The 20553-nt window shown below is 42.0% G+C and overlaps 1 protein-coding gene across 8 annotated transcripts in view; it reads right to left on the minus strand.

Moving 5' to 3' along the window:
- Positions 1-272: 272 nt before the first annotated feature.
- DNAH5 (dynein axonemal heavy chain 5) overlaps positions 273-20553 on the minus strand; it is a 201611-nt gene continuing 181330 nt past the window's right edge. For 6 of the 8 annotated variants that reach the window (XM_078391705.1, XM_078391701.1, XM_072998500.2 and 3 more), the window contains 2 exons: positions 18259-18490; positions 273-3164 (listed from right to left, as the gene is read on the minus strand). In XM_078391705.1, the coding sequence (XP_078247831.1) occupies positions 3013-3164; positions 18259-18490 (384 nt within the window). In that variant the 3' untranslated portion in view covers positions 273-3012. The remainder of the gene's footprint in view (positions 3165-18258; positions 18491-20553) is intronic. The other 2 variants (XM_020781273.3, XM_020781271.3) reach the window with 1 other exon arrangement.

Genomic DNA, 20553 nt, shown 5'->3' on the forward strand with positions numbered 1-20553 from the left:
CTAAGGGGATAAGGCAAAGGATATGTTTCCCCACTGTGCATGAGACAGAGTAGATCTACGTTGGTCATATGCACAATGGTGGCTTATGAACCAAGACAGGATTGTGGAGACTCCATGTTACTGGAATAAACTAAATTAATTAACATTTAGTCAAAACATTCTTAGTAAAGTTGGGCTTCAACTTCATAATCCCCATGTTTTCTACCAGTGTTTTATTTAAGCAAATATTTCACTCACTATCAGCACAGCAATGGCAATCAGGCATTCTGAAGCAGGTTTCACTGTTTGTTTTTAATAATGTGGAGAATTATACTTAGATCAGTTAACAAATTACACTGCAATAAACTTTAGAAAATGATTGAGATTTACATTCATATAAAAAGCAGCATCTTCTTCAAGTGCTATCAGTCTAGCCTTTGTTCTTCTTCTGTATACAGAAGTAGCTTCCATACTAGTAAATCCATTAATCTAACTTGTACAAATCATTCTTGGATATGAAAATATTTATTAGCTTAAGAATTATCCATTGCAATGATGAAGGCACCAGACCAGGCAACCCTTAATTTCATTCTTCATTCAAAATTTCTGTTGGCTGGATAGACAGATACCAAAGACAGAGTATATGATTTGCATGCATAACATCTAGGTTCAGACAAATAGCAGCTTTGAAAATACATGTTAGGAGTCTACTTTAAGGTATCATTCATTATGCCAATGTTATTTGAAATTCAGTAATCAATATAAGGCCTTAATCTCAGAAATGTTAAACTCTGTGTCAAGCCAACCTAGTAAAACATTCCGAAAAAATTAGAAACATTTTTATGCATTCAGTTGTTCTACAATATTTTATTCTCTCTAAGAGAGTAAGAAATGGGGTATGGAGGAATAACTAAAATGAGAGATTCCAGAGGAAAAACTGGTAGTTGTTAAATATGCATGAGGATTAAGTACAGCAAGGAATACTTGCTATATGAGGAAGAACTCTGGAAAGCAATGAAATGCCATCCATGAGTCTGGCCTCACCACACTCTGGTTTCTGGACTATAAGACTATACCCAGCCCACACATTTCAAATTTTTACTCTCCATATAAAGCTGCCTGACAACATCTGTCCAGCCAAAACAATCTTCTGACTTTTGGCAGGTTCTCAAGGTTTGAAGCAGCTGTTTTCTAACCTTTCTACACAATATTGTTTATAACTGGAGGTCAGAGCTATAACTAGAGTGGAACAGCTGAGGCTTTGCTCCAGGGCACCAGCATTTAGAGGGCACTGAAGCCTGGAGAGGAATCTACCAGCAAGTGTCAGAAAAATAAGCAACAAACTTCCTGGCCCTAGTGACTTCCCTTCCCTTCCCTTTTGAAAGCATAACATTTTTTCCCTTTTGTGGGGGGCTCACATTCTCCTCCTCCTTTTTCATAGGGGTGTGTGCCATGCTCATGCTTCAAGGCAGAGGGGACAGGAGATGGTGGCACTTGCCCCAGGCATCAAGATGGTTAAATAAGGTTCTGCTGGAGGCATCAAGTACTGAAGCTAGATGTTATGCACACAGATCATATGCTCTGTCCTTAAAATCATCAGGGCTGGAAACCAGGGTTCCTAAGAACAGAGCTCAAAGTTATAAAGGATTTGATTTGACAGTGACATAATAAAAACATGGGCAAAAAACATACAAACAAGTTGTTTGGAAACCACTTCTTTTTTAAAAGCACATTGTACATTAACTTAGGCCAAGCAGGGACTGCTTACATGTATGAGATTATTTTTTTTGGGGGGGGGAAAGAAAACATATTTGATATTTGGACTTTTCGTCTGCTGAGTTTTAGACAGGCTAAAAAGGTAAAGGTTCCCTTTGACAATTTTTGTCCAGTCGTGTTCGACTCTAGGGGGTGGTGCTCATCCCCGTTTCCAAGCCATAGAGCCAGCATTTTGTCCAAAGACAATCTTCCGTGGTCACATGGCCAGTGCAACTTAGACACGGAATGCTGTTACCTTCCCACTGAGGTGGTCCCTATTTATCTACTTGCATAGGTTTAAGCAAATTCTAGGTATTCACCCAGCAGCTTATAACTGAGAAATAGGACTTGACGTGGAGTGTGACAAGGCAAAATTGGCTGGCATGGTCTATATTTCCTCTTCAGCTGACTCCAAACATGAAATGTTAACTGTGTTTGTCAGAAAAGTGTGAAAATCAAAGGAGGGATGAAGGGACAAGAATGATGAAATGGAAAGAGATGAAAATAAAGCAACTCAGAAAGAGACAGTTGTATGTCCCTCCCCCTCATGGTACTCTGAATAATTCTGGCACAATGTTCTAGAACTTTGCTTATGAACTTCACCCACCAAAATCGTGTCAAGCAGAGCAGATATAATAATAAAAAAACCCTGTTTTGTACATAGTTCCTACTGATTCCAAAAGGAACTCAGCACACACAGCTCTCTCTGAAGTGCAGCCAATTAATTTCAAGTGGGCCAGAAAGGCAGCAAACCTGTGCTAGCTGAGGAAATATTGCAAACCAGCCATGACAAGGCTGCCAGTTTGCTTTAAACCACTGTGGGAGAAACCCTGAATTTTATGTGGAAGGCTGAATTCCTTTTTTCCCCTCTTCTGTAGAAATTGCCAGGTATTTGTTACACTAGGAGGTTGCAGTGACAAATAATGTCTTCCTGTCTATTCTAAGTCACTTACCCTGATGTCTAAAAGCACAATTCTATGAGACACCTAGACACACGTGAATCTCTAGAGGTGAATGGGGGAGTGTATATAGAAGGATTTTAGTGCCTGAAAATTAACCTTCTCCATATTGTTAGTCCATTAACCTTTGAGAGAATGTCAAGATACAGTTAAAAAATTAATGCTCTTAAGATTATTTAAACACAGATGTGCATGCATCTGTGGCCAGTCAACTAGCTAGTTGCTTTATAATGTGGGCGGCAAGTGAAGAATATGAAGGAGAAAGGAAACTTTGCTCGAAAAACTCCATCTAAAAATAAACTGAGGTGTTCCCTCAACATTACTTGACATCACATAGCAGTGCAACTCCACGTAATATCCAGTGGTCAGGAGGCTGGGTGGTCCGTAGATCTACTGCAGCAATGTAATTCAGATCTGTTCGAACTGTTTTTTTGTAGATCGGACATGAGTATAGCCGCGGATCTCTTGAGGCTAAGAAGATGAAAAGCAAAACAAAAAACAAGAAAAAATGATTTATTGCTTTAAAGCTGGAAACAAAATAAACATAATAGTGGAGGGCATGGAATTAAAATTGGTACAGCAGGATGGAATTTCAACTTAAATAGAAATCTGGGCATATAGTGCAATAGGACGACCATTGGGCTTGGATGTGTAAAGCATAAGAGCTAATCTCAACCAAGTACTGTATCTATTGAGTTTGAGCAAAGGGCTTCCTCAAAGCTAAAACAAGGCAAAGAGAAGCTGCTCTGAGCTATAAGACAAGGTGAGAAAGAGCTCTTGAGTTCTTCTTGATAAATGACTATGGTAGCAAGCCTAAATGCTCACTTACCTGGGGATAAATTTTCCGGAATGCAATATAAATTATTTTTTACTTGGCATGTAGTTCTCTCCATGCGGGTGTAATTTGCCTCCATGGTAAAAGGGAGGGAAATGATGCCCTTGGGAACATGGCTGGCATGGAAGCCATATGTACCATTCAGACAATAGCTAGCCCAATACCCACCGAGAAGGCTCCCATTAAGGGTTTGTGCTAAGTGCAAGCCCCTTCAGATGCAGGCAAGCCAAATATGAGAGACTGTTTATCTACTGTATCTCTTACAATGGGATTCTCAGCTAGGTAAACTGCAGTAGCCATAGAATCAACTATGCCCAAAATAAAATAAAAATAGGAATGCAAGCTACAAAAAATTTTCCTTCACAGCTTGTATATTTATTTCTTGTGGGATCTTAAACAAAACTGACTGTTTTCAGGCAGACAGCACAAGCTGAATTTCACACAGCAGAACAGCCCGGGCTTCTGGTGTCCATCTCTCCAGCCCACAATCTATTTTGACAGCTGCTTCCCTCTCCCAAGGACCCTAGAGGTCCTTCTTTTCAGTTTTAAAGTTGCTCTTTCAATCTTTTGACTTGTTTGCTCAAGCAGATCCAAACTTTACACATTTAACTGTCAACACTAGCCCCGGCATAGCCAGCTACAACTTGCAGCCTCCCCATACTTGCTAGATCCTTTGCATTCTGAGCAGTAGCAAAAAGTTGAGTTTGAAGCTGAGTGACCTATATGTTATTTTTTTAAAAAAAAAATCACCTGAAATAATATTAGGTGTGAATAAAAACTAAATAGATCTCTTTGCACTGACTTTTTCTTTCATATATTTTAAATCTTCCCTTCTTATCCCTAGGTTTCATTGTATGGGTGTTGTTTGCTTTTGTTTTGTTTTTTCAAATAGGAATTGTGATGTATCACAGATTATTATATTAATTCATTATTTCCCCCACACACACACCTCCTGTTTAACGACTAATATACTTCAAGTATAAGCCACCCACTCAGCATTTGGCAATACAGCCACATGCACAATCTTGAACTCACTGGAAAAAACATAGGATTATAAATGTAATTTATGAATAAAATAAAATAAAATAAATAGAATGTAATGGGGCTAAGCATGCCAAAAGTACACAGGATGGTATTTCCAAAATGTAGGTAATACTGAACTGATCAGTACCCATTTTAACTAATATGGTTCTATAATCCATGTGATTTGCACTCATATGAAATGGCTACACATTCAGCCATAGCCTTAGGTTGTATAACTGATACACATTAGAGTTTCCCCCCTCCAGCTGACTGCCTTTTCATATAACTCACTAAAGTCCTTAAAGCAATGACAGGGAAATTCTCTTGGCGGGTGGTGGGAGGTGCACTGAATCATTCAGAATGGAAACCATCAGAGCCCCCTCTCCATAGGTACAGTACTAGGGCTCTAAATTCTGACTGAAGTATCCTTACAGATGAGGACAATGACTCACAATATTCTTCTCCTTGCCGAGAGGACTGTGCGAGATTTTCTGCTGCTGTCAATTCCGTTTGCACAAATGAATTAAGCACAAAATATACAGATGTTGTGCAAAACTGAGGTAGCAGCTCCTCAAACGAAGGGGAATAAACAATTTTAAGTTGTGGTTGGAGTTTTTTGTTTTTGTTTTTTGTCTCTTTTGCAATGATCAGCCAGTGTTTTTTGTATGCTGTATATGTGTATCCGTGCTTTGTTTCTCAAGGAAAAAAAACTAGTTTATCCATATATTGAGCAAATTATGGAGACCTTAACTGGGAAGAAAATGAGTCCTTTATCTCATCACCAGCTGGAGACACAAGAAGGAACAGCAAACACTTTTAGTTCCCTAGAACAAAATTTTGCAGAACGCTGTAATTTGTCAGACATATTTTGATGATACTGCTTTCTCCAGCATCATACATCAAAGCTCTAGGGTTGGAGATTTTGTCAAATAATAAGGAATTTCCTAAGTATTCTTCCCATCCATAATAAGCACTCAGGAACAACAGGGACACAAACATAGAGACAGATCTGATTAACTCTGCTGCCAGAGGGATGGTTAAAGCCTCCTCCCAATCCCAGCCACGTTTTTCAGGTTCAGGAAGAAGAAGGAAACTATTAATGTTGTCTTCTTCCCAGTAATTGTCCTGAGAAGGAAGCTACAGGGTGACCACTTTCCCTGCATACCCTCTTTTCCAGAATGCTAGATCCTGCTGAAGAATTGAGTGTGCAGGGAGACTTATTTTCATGCATCAATGCTAGTTCTGGTAAATACAGTGGTGCCTCACTAGACGATTGCCTCGCAGGATGAAAAACCTGCAAGATGATTGGTTTTTGCAATCACTATGGTGCTTCACAAGACTTTTTTTTTGAGACCGATGCTTCGTAAGACTTTTTTTTAGACTGATGCTTCGCAAGATTTATTTATTTATTTATTTATTGAGACCGATGCATGGGGAACCTTGCAAGACGATTTTTCACATGACGACGATTTTTGCGGAACGAATTAAAATCATCTTGTGAGGCACCCACTATACTAGTGTTGGAAAAGACTGTTGGACTGAAGAGTCATAGCGTTAGTAGCCTTTTCCTACTTCCTGATACTAGTTGAGAGAAGAAACACTTCTCACCTCCAAGATCTGTACACCTGTAAGGTTGAAAGATTGTTTCAAAGTCACATTATTTCAAAATGCATATTAGTAAAAATGCATGCAGCAGAAAAATGCACTAATGTCCTTCAGTAAAAGGGTAATATACTGTACTTAGTATAGCCTAGTGGACATAGTGATGGACTAGGTTTCAGGAGATCTGGGTTCATATCCCTACTTAGCCATGGAAAATGATGGGGAACAGTAGAACTAGCAAAACCACTCCAAAAATATCTCATTTATCTTGAAAGCTCTGTTAGTTTTGCTAATAGAGTTTGTGACATTTACTACATAACCCCTGCTTGTTTCCCCAGACAAAGGGCTCATGTTATGTCTTCTCACCAGCAGATAACAATTGGGATGTTCCCCTTTTTTTCTCACTGCCACCAGTGGATTTCCTTTATCCACAATAAATAATGAACTTCAGTCAGACTTGTCAGGTTGCTGCCAACAGAACTTATTTATTGAATTGTATTTACTTTAATCAGAATCACAGATGTTATTTATTTGATGAATATAATCAAATCATTCAAATATCATATATCTTGCCACCTTCATCACCTGCTCTATCTATTTATCTTGACCAGCTTATCTCTATTATTATTTCTTCTCACTATCTCTCTCTGTTTCTCCTCTCTATGCAATTCTATATCTCCCTGCTTCTCTTCTGCCCTCTACTCCTCTTATAGGCTCATGCAAATGAAAACCAGACTGTGAGTGACAGGAGTGATATGGGACAACCGTCACAGAGTTGCTTTAAACTGGATGACAGATAACAATATACATTAGGTCCCATAAGCTCTGTGTGAATTTAATTTATATTAATTGATTAAGTTTAAATAAATTTCTTATTATGGGAGGAGGTAGTGCTGTGAAAGGGGGGATTGTGACTGCGCGGCATGCACAGGTCGCACCTCGGTGCAATCGAAACTTGAATAGTTCCTGGGTAGCTTTGAGATAAATATAGGATATTTACTTCGGCTGAAGGGCCAGTGCTAAGTACGCCTCACTTGCTCGTCAACCCATTAACATGGAGCTTGAGAGGGTTGGGTAAGCAGTAGGCGGCGAAGGTGAGCCACAGCAGTCAGTTTGGAAGATCTGCAGCAGTTTGGGGTGCATGCAGCATGGCTGTTAGGCCGAATGGCTGTCGGTGCTTAGATTCTCTCCCCCCCCCCGCACCAACCTACTTACTCCAGGGGTTGGAGTTTATAGAGTCGGGGTAGTGTTTTGTGCGAATAGCACCAACAGTTTGGTGGCTTGGTGACATAACTGAAGCCATGAGGCACCAGATTTGAATTGTTTTACATTCATTCCCCATCTAGATCAAGGATATAAATGTGATAAGTAATAAATAGATAATAAAATAAATAATTGATTAAAAACCAAGAAGAAAATTAAATTAATAATAGAATCAATTAGAAATTAATAAGATATTATATATAGTAATAAATAATTAATTCTGTTAGGTATAGGTAGCATGTAGTCTCATTTAATTAATTTGAGTCTGGCAATTAATTATTAGGGGCTTATGGAGTAGCATTAAAATTATTTATATTTTCATAAATTAAAAAGCAGCCAGCAGCTCTTTCACTAAAATTAATTGGATATTGGCTTCATCAATTCCAAGCTGAATAAATAATTTGATCACAGGCAATTACTCAAGGAAGCGTAGTTCATTGTTTTCAAAGCATACTTAATTAAAGTGATTAACAGTGGTTTTGGGAAGTTGCATTTCCAGTGCTTCATTGTGCAAAGGTTGGGTTACATTGGGGTAGTGGTTACAGATGAAAATTGTCAGTTAATTTTTTCTTCTAATTTGTAAGTGGTCTATGCAACATGGGATTGATAATTGAGTTTAGCACCTAGGCTGGTGAGGCTTGTAATGCCTTTTGAAAGTCTTGAACGCTAGGTTCAGAATGGCCATGCGTAAGGATCAGGGAAACAAAAAAGGGAAACAACTGGCCTGGAAACGGCCTGTTCCACAAGTGTCTCCAGCTCAGTCTTCATCGGATGAGGATTCTTGGCCTGTATGGCAGCAACTACAAGAAAAAAATATCTGCTCTGGAGGCTCTGGAGCAACAGGCACCTCAGGCTGGCAGGGCTCAGCCATGCCACTCAGCTAGGGAGGCTAAAAACTATCATGGGGCAGAACCTAAAGTGATAGCTGATGACCTGATTCTAGATTTGCTGTTCTTGAAGCAGAAAAGCAGTCGGCACGGACATCCAAAGGTGATGCAGATGGGGCAACAGCTACACCACGGTCATAGTATATGGACAAAGGGTGAAGGCATCAACTACAGCCACACAGCCACATCTGGTTATGCAGGTGTGGTTTCTGATAGGCAGGAAGTGGTGGACGTGGAAGACCCAGATCAGCTATATGGCAGGGAGGACCCCAGGCTGGCAACGCCTTCAACAGGTGAGTCAGCTGTTGCACTGAGCACTCAGTCAAAGATCCCTGCCTGGCCTTGGGCTGGCAGTGGACAATTTAGTTCTCCTTTTTATATGCCATACAATACACAGGGTTTCAGGGCCTTGAATGCTTCATGGCCCAGTTCTAGCACACAATTTGTCAGATGGCCTGCACTGCATCCCCAGGTTGCATTTCCAGCACCATTCCCAATTACAGCTGGCATAGGGGTCTGGCTGTACCCATCTGTTCCAGACATGGGTTACAATACCGTGCCTCTGAGAGCATTGCCATTCAACAATTACTTGATGCCCTTAGGTGACCATCTCACACTGGCAACTCAAGAAAATTTTCTAAAGGCAAATATGTCGATCTATTTGAGTTGTTAAATAGAAATGTGGGGAGAAGGATTTAGACAAGGAGGATGAGAAAAACAATGAGAGACATAGGAGGAAGAAGCCAGACAGGATATGCTCCAACTGACTACGGGGATTCGTAATCTACGCTGGGGTTGTCATAAAGGCCCTACCATGGCGGGCGCAGTCCCTCTTTCAATATTTTGGTTTAATATATACAGCATATGTAGATTTTGCTGGACAGGCCTGGCTTAACTATGATGAAACATTTTATATGCACAGCACGATTCATCCAAATCTCAGATGGGATGAACCCTTACCAGGTCTCTGGCTGCAGTCCATGACACCAGCCAGACCTAATCTGGGAGATAGGTTTGATAGCAGACATCTGAACAGAAAGGCAGCCCAGACTCAAAATCCCCGCATGGGAGCGGGGCAGGTGGTTCAACCCTGCCTGCTCTGTTGGGATTACAATGCTAAAGGCACTTGCAAAAGAAAGCCATGCCATTTTAGGCATGAGTGCTGAGCATGTGGCGGTCAGCACCCCAAAATGTTGTGTGTTAGAGGGGGGCTCAGCATCAGAATAGAGGCACAGGAGAAGTAAAGAACCCAGCAGCAGCAGGGGTAACTCTGGAAAAGGGCCCCAGGCCAATTAGGGTTGCAGTTTTGGAAGCCTGGCTATATGATTACCCCCGCGAGGTGGATGCTATTTACTTATTAGATGGTCTTAAGTACAGTTTTAGGATCCTAGCTCTTGGTGAGCGCAAAGCGTTTTTCACACAGAACCTGAAATCTATGTGTGGAATGAAGAATGTGGTTCAGGAAAAAATCAATAAGGAAGTAAAGGAATGTAGAGTACTGGGGCCTTTCAAGATGCCCTTCCCTTAAAGACCTTGAGGGTCTCGCCCTTAGGAATAGTCCCAAAGAGGGTACAGGGACAGTTTAGGTCAATACATCATTTGTCCTATCCAGAGGGAGAGTCGGTCAACGATGCCATCGCTCAGGAACTTTGTACAGTGCACTACATCTTTTTCGATGAGGCGGTTCGCATAATACGGAATTGTGGTGTAGGGGCAGAGATGGCAAAATGTGGTATTAAATCAGCTTTCTGGATTTTGCCAGTTCATCTGCAGGATTGTGATCTGTTAGGCTTTCAATTTCAGGGATCCTTTTACATTGACGGAGCCTTGCCCATGGGCTGGTCTGTTCCATGTGTGGCATTTGAGCAATTCAGCTTATTTATTGAATGGAAACTTAAGAGTTGGGTGAGCTGTAAGTCTATGGCCCATTATCTTGACGATTTTCTTTTTTGTGGTGAAAAGTATACAGGGAGGTGTGCATTTATCCTGAACACTTTTCAAGCAATGGCTGAGGAGATAGGTTTACCACTGGCAGAGGAAAAAATAAAGGGACCGGCTATGTCCCTCACTTTCCTTGGCATTGAGCTAGATACTGTACAACAGACATCGAAGCTGCCAGAAAACAAATTAGCTGACCTTAAGAATCAGATAGCATCCATATTACAGAGGAGATAGGTATCTCTGCAATCTCAGGAGATGGTAGGTCATTTAAATTTTGCTTGCAGTCATGGCACCAGGACATGTTTTTTTGCATTGGCTTTGCAACACAATGAAGGGGCTGCATTGCCCCTTGCATAGGACTAGGGTTACATGTGGCATGAGGGAGGACCTACAAGTCTGGAGCCAGTTTTTAGCAGAATTTAATGGAATATATTTCTGGAGAAGCGAGATAGGGCTTAAGGTAGACTTCCAGGTCCATTTGAACGCTGTGGGTTCTTTAGGGTTCAGAATTTATTTCAGGGGAAGATGATGTACCAGCACATGGCTTGATGATTGCCATCAATTTGGTATTACCAGGGATTTAACATTCCTGGAATTCTTCCCAATAGTGGGCGCACTGTGGCTATGGGCAGAAGAGTGGTCAAACTCTGTCATGCATTTTTGGTGCAACAACCAGGCAGTGGTTTACATTGTAAGCAAACTTATGGCTCACTCAGAGAGGGTCATGACATTAGTTAGGGCATTCACACTGCGGGCTTTGAAATCCAACATTTTGGTTCAGGCACAACATGTTTCAGGGATAGACAATAGTTTAGCTGATGCATTATTGTGTCAACAGATTGAGTGGTTCAGGGAGCTAGATCCAGGAGCCAACGAGTTCCCAGAAATGCTGCACCCAGAGGTATGGCAGATCAGCACAAAGATCTGGAAAGGGCAATAGGCTTGGCCCTGGCACCAAGGACACGGAAAGGGTATTCAGCTGTGAGTATTGAGTTTCAGGAATTTAGGAAGCTGGTTAACCTGGAGCCTGTCTGGTCTGCACCAGTGGATCACCTTCAGCAATTCATTATGTATTTGAACAGAAGGGGATTGGCACCTGGAACTATTCAGGATAGGCTGATTGCCCTTGTCTTCTAGACTAGGATTAATGGGTATCAGGATTATTACTCAGATTACCGCATTAAGAAAATGATTGAAGGGTGGTCTAAGGCAGTGGTTCTTAACCTTTTTGAAAGAAACACCCCCTTGAGCCATTGAGGAAGTTATCTTGGCCCCTTCCCCCAGCCCCCCATCGCCCCCTTCTGTTCCTTTGCCCCCGCGTCACCCCTTTTCATTCCATCGCCCCCTGGAGGGTGATATCACCCAGGTTAAGAATCACTGATCTAAGGGAAGGGGTAGAGTTCAGGATAACAGGGCTCCCATATCACCTGCATTGTTAGAACGGTGTCATGAGTTCAGCCGAAGAAGATCTGGCAACTGAGGGGTTAATTTCAGCTGACGAAAATACTGGGCAACTAGAAGCACAGACAACTGAATCACCACCAGATTCTCCTCCCCCAGTAGCCAGAGTGAGGGACAAGCTTCATCAAGGACTCATGACACAAAGATCCGAAGCTTGCATGAATCCTTCCCACAGGAACATCAGGTCAATCCGTCCTGCGTTTTAACAGGATGGAATGCTTCTAGGACATTGATGGTTGCTGCTCCTATATAATTTGTACCTAGAAGGCTTGGAAATCTGTGGAAGCAACAACTCCATTCTCTGGCTTGCGTCCATGTTCCTGCTATCTTGAACCTTGCTTACTTGACCCTTGGCTCTTGGACTCTGACCTCTGACTACAGTTCGTGTTTTGGCTTTGACAATTTGGCATCTGTTTTGTAACTCTCTGACTTTGGACTCACTTATTGGACTTTCGCCTGCTGAATCCCCTAGAAACGTAACAAACACATCTGTAAACAATGGGAGCTTTTGTGTAGGGATGAATATGAAATAGTTTTATTTAGAGCAGCGTTCTTGCTGATGTTTTTTGGGGCCCTTATGATTAGTGAGGTAGTTGCTGCTGGTAAGAATGATGTGACTAAGATAGCTTTGCAATGGCAGGATGTTAGGATTATGGACAATGTGGTTCTAATTTATATTTGACAATTCAGGGCCGATCAACTAGGTAGGGTGCTCAACTTACACAAATGTGTTGCCATATAGAAGACATATGTCTGTCTGGTGAAAGCCACCATCATGTACTTGGAAGTTAGGGGACAGTACCAGGGCTATTTCTTTAAGCATAGAGATAGTTTTCCATTAACAAAGTACAAGTTCTGGAAGTTGACAGATGTAGTGTTGGACAGAGTTGGTGTGCAGGGATCACGTTTTGGCACGCATTCCTTTAGAACTGGTGCAGCATCTACAGCTGCAGCCTTAGGGTCCAATACAGACAAAATTAAGCATCTGGGTCGGTGGTCTTCATCCAATAATCATAGGTATATTAGAACACTTCCTAACTTATAGACAGGAGCCTGGTTTGGTTATGTCTCCGCAGGTTCCATGGTGATGGAGAGATGGCGACACATTGTGATTTTGGGCCACAGCTATGTTTATTGGGCAGCACGTTATGCGGCTGCGTCCCCATGGGAGAACAATCTGGGCCTTGGAGCCACAGCCGACATTGTATGGAAAGGGCTGCGTGGAATGCTATGGAGCCAGTTATGCAGAGTTGTGGCCTTTGGCCAATTTCCACCACATCTATTGATAATACATCTGGGTGGCAACAAGTTGTGGAAGGGTTTCATGGAAAGGTTTTAATTTTGGACATTTTACGTGACCTGAGATGATTGAAGGCCACGTATCTGGCCATGTGTATAGTATAGTCGACAATCGTCCCTCGGTTGGCATGGAGAGATGCCAGGAACTTTTTCTCTGTTAACACGCCATGCAGGAGTGTTAACCAGGAGGTTTGCAGAGCAGTCTGCACCAGCCTTGGATAAGGGATTGGTCACCAGAGGATCCGTTTGGATAGGGCTGAGGGTTGTTTTTTTTTTTGGAACAATGGTGTACATCTGTCCAATTTGGGTTTGAATTTCTTCCTTGAAGACATCAAGGGGGGGCTGCTTGCTGAGCTTGATAGGCTTGTCCCTATGCTGTGGCAAGTAGTGCAGATATAACAGGTTTTCTGGTGAGTCCCATTACAAACTCAGGTAAGCTATAGCCCATCTGACCTCCCAGCACTGTGGATCATGTGATTACAGTGCTTGGGGGGGGGGGAGATGCACAACCAGACCAACAGTCAACAAAGAGAAGCTGGTTTGAGGTCTGCAGGTTGTCAAATTGCGGCCAGCCGGGTTCTCACTGTCTTTTAAGACTGCGAGAACTTGGGGCCAGGGACACACCCATTTGTTGCTTAAGGGGGCCTTTGAGACCCCTACAGTTTAGCCTGATTCTACACTAGGGTGGCCCCCCCTTTGCCAAAGGATGGCAATATTGATTATGATTAATAAAGTGTAGCCCATGTTTTAATCCATAATTCTTGTCTCACGTCTTTATTCCAGGGTTGGGAGGGCAAAGGCTGTGAGGAACATAAATGTACTGCAAGATAGTTCTCACAATAGCAGAAAAGGTGTTTCATGCAAATTACCAAGGGTTTTTTAATTACATAATTTGCACACAATTTGCATAAATTGTGTAAATTGCACAGAACTAGCTTTGCTGTGCAGACATTAAAGAATGTATGGGATTGAATAGTTATTTGCACACTTCTTAATCACACAGGTCTTCTGTGTTTTGGGAAAGATCATACGTTTTGCACAGATGCACTTTGCCCAAATTATGGCAATCTTAAGAGAAAAAAGAGTGCTTTGTCTTGCTCTTGGCAGAATGTGAGAAATTCCATGGGGTTTTCAAATTGATAACAAGGTTTCTCATCCTGTCCAGATAGTCCAAAACAAGGAATTTAGGAAGTATTCACATTTCTAGTCACTTCCTAAATAAAGATGCAACAAATACTTGCAATTCTTATGTTTGAAAAATATGTTTTAAAAAATTGTTAATTGCTGTAAAAAACCTTCCTTCCGCCATGATAATAAAAAGACCAGAAACCTTCATCCATCTGTAGTGTCACCAACTATGGTGGTTGATGTACAAAAGGAACTTTGCATTTTGTGTTAAAAGCCCCTGTATTTTCAATACGTTTTTGTGTAGGAAAAAAAATTCCCCACAAAAAAGTTCCCAAAGATAATTTTTATTAAAAAAAAATCCATAAAAACCTTCAACCTCTTACTCAGCCAGGTGAAACATTTAAAAACTTTTTTTTTCCTCACCTGAGAGATCAAAATAAATGAAGATTTACATCCCTGGGTCCTTTTAAGGAGAAAGGTGGGATAATCAATCAATCAATCAATCAATCAATCAATCAATCAATCAATCAGTCAATCAATCAATCAATCAATCAATCAATCTGTACTTGTCCTCTATGGTTTAAGCCAGCAGTTATTTCCATTTAACTAAAAAGTATCCACACTAATGAACGTGAATGTGATGATAAGTGAGACTACAGAAATCCTGTTGCTTAACATAGTATGTCACAGTTAGAGTAGGTCCATTTGATTCAATGGAACTTGTTGATTCACCAAATCTCCATGGACTCAGTGAACTGCTCCAGTGTGATTGACTAAATTAAGCAGCAGGATTTTTCCCAATGTCACAGAAACTGTGTCCTGGTTTGTCTAATATCCTTCTTGGATCATCAAAATATTACAAACATGATGAGCTTTCAAGTGCTCCAAAACTTGTGATTGGACTTAATATGGTTCACAATTTAGGCAACTGGAAAAGAAAAAAATAAGAAAACCTGGCCAGATGCAGTAGTTGGCTGTAGGCAGACTGATTTGCAACATCCATTGCAATACCCAAATTTACCGTATTTTTTGCTCTATAAGATGCACTTCCCCCAAAAAAAGTGAGGGGGAAAGTCTGTGCATCTTATGGAGCGAAGGTGGCGATTTTGCCCCCACTGGCCCCGTGGGGGGTGAGCCTCCCAAGGTTCTGAGTGAGCCTTCCAGGACCATTGTGACACTACCCCACCCCCCACGGGGCCAGCAGGGGTGAAATCAGGACCTTCCAGGACCTTTTGTGAGGCTTTCAAGCCTCACAAAAGGTCCTGGAAGCTGGTGATTTCACCCACGCTGGCCCCATGGGGGGTGGGGGGTGTCGCAAGGGTCCTGGAAGGCTCACTCAGACCCTTGTGATGCTCCCCTCACCCCCTCACGGGGCCAGTGCGGGCGAAATCACCACCTTCTGCGACTCTTTTGAGGCTTGGGAAGCTTCAGAAGAGTCCCTGAAGGTGGCGATTTCACCCTCTCTGGCCTCCAGGGGGGGCTGGCTGAGCCTCCAAAGGGTCCTAGCGTGTGTTCCATAAGATGGACCTCTCCATAAGGCTCACCAAATTTTTAGGAGAATAAAACAGATTATTTTTTTCCTGTTTTCTTCTCCTAAAAATGTGGTGCATCTTATGGAGAGGTGCGTGTTATGGAGCGAAAAATACGGTAATCCTGCTATTCTGGCATAAAGAATATTCTTCCATACTTGCACTCTTAGCCAATCCAGAGGGCTGCATATCTCATTCAAGGCAGATCTCCCAGGAAGTTTGCAAGCCTTTTGTCTGCAGAGGGAGGAGAGACTGGGAAATGATACATCTTTCTTCTCTACTGACTCTGCAACCTCCATCTTGCAAGTCAATCAGCCTGCAAAAACAGCACTCTGTACATCTGACCAAATATTTGAACACTTTGCTTTCTTCAGTTTCCCAACCGTTGTAGCATCTAAGAAAAGATTAAGAGCTGGAAACCTCAAAACCTTACCATGCTTGTGCCATTTTCAGTAATCCAATAAAAACATTGTTGAACTCAGATTTCTACTTCTAACTGTGAATCACATAACTACTTTGTGGAGTTTTTCTATTTTCCTACAAAAATTGTAGAATTTTTATACATTCTACCTGATACATTCAAGTCTACCCATAATCCGTATATATTATTTTGTATAGTATGCGACCTATCCGGAAGTGGTCTGAATGATAGGCCTCCCCCTAGTTTTTCACTTGACCAGTTTGCAGCCTTTTAAAAAATCTAAAGTGGAGGCCATTCGATGGGACCTCTCTCCTTTTTTGAACACAGAGAGTCGAGCAGAGATGTCCAGCGCTCCGTCTTGCCCGGTAACCCTTGACTCCTTTCAGCCTGTCACGCCTGATTCTGTGGCCAGAGTGCTTGACCGCTGTCAAGCCACCACCTCCTCCTTGGACTCTTGCCTGGCCTGACTAATCAAAGCAGCAAGGCCGATAACAACAAAATGGGCCACTGCAATAATAAATGGGTCTTTCCTTGAGGGCAGGTTTCCCTCTGCCCTCAAGGAGACACTCATTAGGCCCATAAGAAAGAAACCTAATTTGGTGGTGGATGAAATTGGCAATTATAAGCTCGTCGCCAATATTTCTTTCATGAGCAAAGTGGTCGAGAGGGTGGTGGCTGACCAGCTTCAGGCACATCTGGATGAAACAGATGCCCTGGATCCTTTTCAGTCGGGCTTCAGGCCATGCCACGGTACAGAGACGGCATTGGTCACCCTGTACGATGACTTGTTGAGGGAGGCCAACAGTGGTAAAATTTCTTTGTTGGTCCTCCTCGACATTTTGGCGCCCTTCGATACCATCGACCACAGTATCCTCCTGGGGAGGCTCTCTGAGTTGGATATTGGTGGCTTGGCTCTGGCCTGGTTCCGTTCCTTCTTGGAAGATCGCCCCCAGAGAGTGCAGCTTGGGGAGAGTATTTCGGCCCCATAGAATCTCAGTTGTGGGGTTCCACTGGGGTCAATCATCTCCCCAATGCTGTTTAACATCTATATGAGGCCGCTGGGTGGAGTCATCAGGGTGTGGAGCATCGTGTCATCAATATGCTGATGACACCCAGCTCTATATTTCCTTTCACCAACTGCAGGTGATGCCGTCCTGTCCCTCCAGCGCTGCCTGGGGGCTGTACAGCAATGGATGCAGGAGAACGGGCTGAGGCTGAACCCGGACAAGACGGAAGTTCTGAGGGTGGGTGGCCCTGTGGATGGTGGCTTGGGAAACTCCCTCATGTTTGGGGGGGTGGCCCTAGCCGCGAAGAGTGGGGTCTGCAGCCTGGGGGTAATCCTGGACCCGATGCTCACCATGGAAACGCAGGTGGCATCGGTAGTCCGCACCGCCTTTTTCCACCTTCGGCGGATTGCCCGCCTGCAACCTTATGCAGACACGGGGGCGCTCACTACCTTAGTACATGCGCTCGTAATTTCTAGATTAGACTACTTTAATGCACTCTATGTGGGGCTTCCTTTGAAGCTGATGCGGAAACTTCAAGTGCTGCAGAATGCTCCTTATTGGAGTGAGAAAATACCAACATATCTCTCCTACTCTGGCCATGCTGCACTGGCTGCCCATCCGTTTCCGCATTGACTTCAAAGTGTTAATGCTTACATATAAAGCCCTAAATGGTTTAGGACCTCGATACTTGGCGGAACGCTTACTCCCAACTAGTTCTACCCATGTCACCCGCGCGAGCCAGGAGGTGAGGCTGAGGAGCCTGACACCGAGGAAGGCCCGGAAGGAAAGAACTAGAAACCAGGCCTTCTCGGTGGTGGCTCCTCGCCTCTGGAATAACCTACCTCTGGAGATTTGCGCTGCACCCTCGCTGGGTACTTTTAAGAACCAACTAAAAATGTGGATGTATAGGCAGGCCTTCCCTTCCAGTCAATTCCCGTCCTCTTTCCCCTTTTATTCTTTTTCTCTTTATTTGAATTATTTTGTATTTTTCCCATTGCAGAATCATTTAATTAATTAATTGTTATAAATTTTTCTTGAACTTGTTATCCTTTATGTTGTAAGCCCCCTAGAGTGGTCAAAATGACTAGATAGGCAGGGTATAAATACAATAAATAAATAAACAAACAAACAAACAAATAAATAATCATCATGATCAATGCGATACTTACTGTTGTTTTCTGCATATATCCTTATCACAGGCATTGGTTCAAAGAGCACCTTAGGTTTTGATTCTATGAGTTTCAAGTTCCTTTTGTCCCAGCCAGCTCCTTCAAGGTAGAGGCCATATACATAAACACCTTCAGAAGGAGGAGTGGTGATATCATCCTTCATCCACTTGGTGACTTCATTGCATAAAACTACACTGTCAAGGGCCCATCCTTTGTTTGCTCGAGTTATTTCCTGCACAAAGCAATGGAGTAATTAAAGTTTACAAACCTGGAGTCCATTAGACAAGGAGCCAATCATTATATAACTTCAGAATAAACCACAGAACTGTCATTATATCCAAGTACAGTTCTGTTCATGTACATGCATTTCTCTTTTTGACCCTGAGGCATGCCGAAGTGTTCAGGTTCCAATAAATCATTTTTATCTCACTGCTCATTGTCCATTTCCATGAATACATGGAAATCCCCTCCAGGCAGTACAAACAACATTTTGTGAGGAACCGAAGAAATTACATCCTAGAGGTATCAAAATAGCATTAAGGTGGTGAAACAGAACTGACATAAATTCAGATCATTATCCTGTCACTGTGGTAGTTTGCCTCAAATTAAAGAAATTTTAGAGAACTAAAACTAGAAAAGCATAAATGTAAACAATTAAGAGCTCTAACTGCATAGACTGACATTAAGGAGATGGATTCATGAAGGAAACAATAGGATCATACACTCAGATAAACTGAGACATAAATACAAGTTGCTCTAAATTGATGAAAGTATTAGAAGGCAATGATCTCAAAATAGAGCTGGAAAGGGGGAAAGGTGAGTGTCAGAGGAGATATCAGAACAAATGAAAGAAAGGTGATAAAGGAAGAATAGATGTGCCATCAAATAAAAAGAATTGCACAAGAACATCTAAAATTAGGATGATACAAAGACCAAGGAAGATTAGGTAGACCAAGGGAAAAACGTAGTCCAAGCAACGTACAGGAACAGAAAGGCGAGAGAAGATCAATGTCTATTTTAGTGTATACTTCCCAGTGCTGACAGACAGTTCTCTGATCCTTGTCAGAGATAAAATCATGGCATGGAATGGTACATTGCTTTTTGAAAGTATCAGACAAACGGAATTTATTTTCCAGATGTTCATAGGAGAATCATAGTGCAGGGTGAATACACTGAAGAGCTGCTTATTGGCCTGCATACACAGAAATATGAGATGCACTGTGGCTCATTTAAAAAACCCTGCAAAGGTCCTGGACTTGGTGATATTTTCAGAGATGTGGTAAAACTAACAGAAAATTGTGAGTTTGACGTTTCAGAGAAACTTTTCAAGTCATTCTAAGAGCAGGAGTCACTCCTGAAATTGGTCTGGGGTTGAAATTCACTATATTATTCAAAGGGGAAATGCTAAAGTAGTAACTACAGAATGCTAAGTTTGATGAGCCATTTGCTTACACTTTTCATAAAACTGTTGAGCAGAATTTAGAGAAAACAATTAAAAAGAGGAGGAGACACAAAATTCAGGGGAGGATTTAGAACCAAGGAAACACCGTAAGGCCTACATGCACTAGGGAGACATGCAATGACATTCGTGTGGCTCTATATGCTTGTTTATTGACTTTGAGAAAACCTTTAACAATCCCGAACCTGCTGGCACACAAAAGTTTGATTCACAAGATATTTGTATAACTTGCCACCTGTACTAGCAACCAAAGCTAAAATGAAAGTTGAAGATCAAACAACTGAGCACAAAAAGATATGAATATTATGATATGTACACTTTCACCTCTCCTTTTCAATCTGTACCTCAAAAATATCTTTAAATTCAATTATTTTATCTGAAACACTGATTGTAAAACTGTCAAGGGAGATGTTTTCAACATCATATGACATATATATGATACAGTATTACCAGCTGACAATCTGGATGGTGCAGAAAAGTACTTGTTGAAAAACTTGCAAAAGAAGGGTTAATGAGTTTCAATTCCCTTGTAAAATGTAGGCCTGTTGATTTGTGCCAGAGGAAAGGCAAAGAAGGGTGAACAACTATCCATTAATTAGAAGACAAGTCACAAATGAGTGATATCTGGTGGGAAGCAAGATCAGAACATTTCTTTGCCTGGTACTATAAATGAAGCCGGCTTCAGCTGAACTGAAGGGAGGGGAAACAGCCAGATAAGTGAAATTATTTAGAAGAAAAGTTACTCCCTTCTGGGAGATTTGGGGTAACTGAGAATCTGATTGGTGGACTACCCTCAAAAGTTCTGGAAAGGTGGTTGATGGCTATAAAAATGGTAT

The sequence above is a fragment of the Pogona vitticeps genome, chromosome 4, assembly GCF_051106095.1.
Source record: "Pogona vitticeps strain Pit_001003342236 chromosome 4, PviZW2.1, whole genome shotgun sequence".
NCBI lineage: Eukaryota > Metazoa > Chordata > Lepidosauria > Squamata > Agamidae > Pogona > Pogona vitticeps.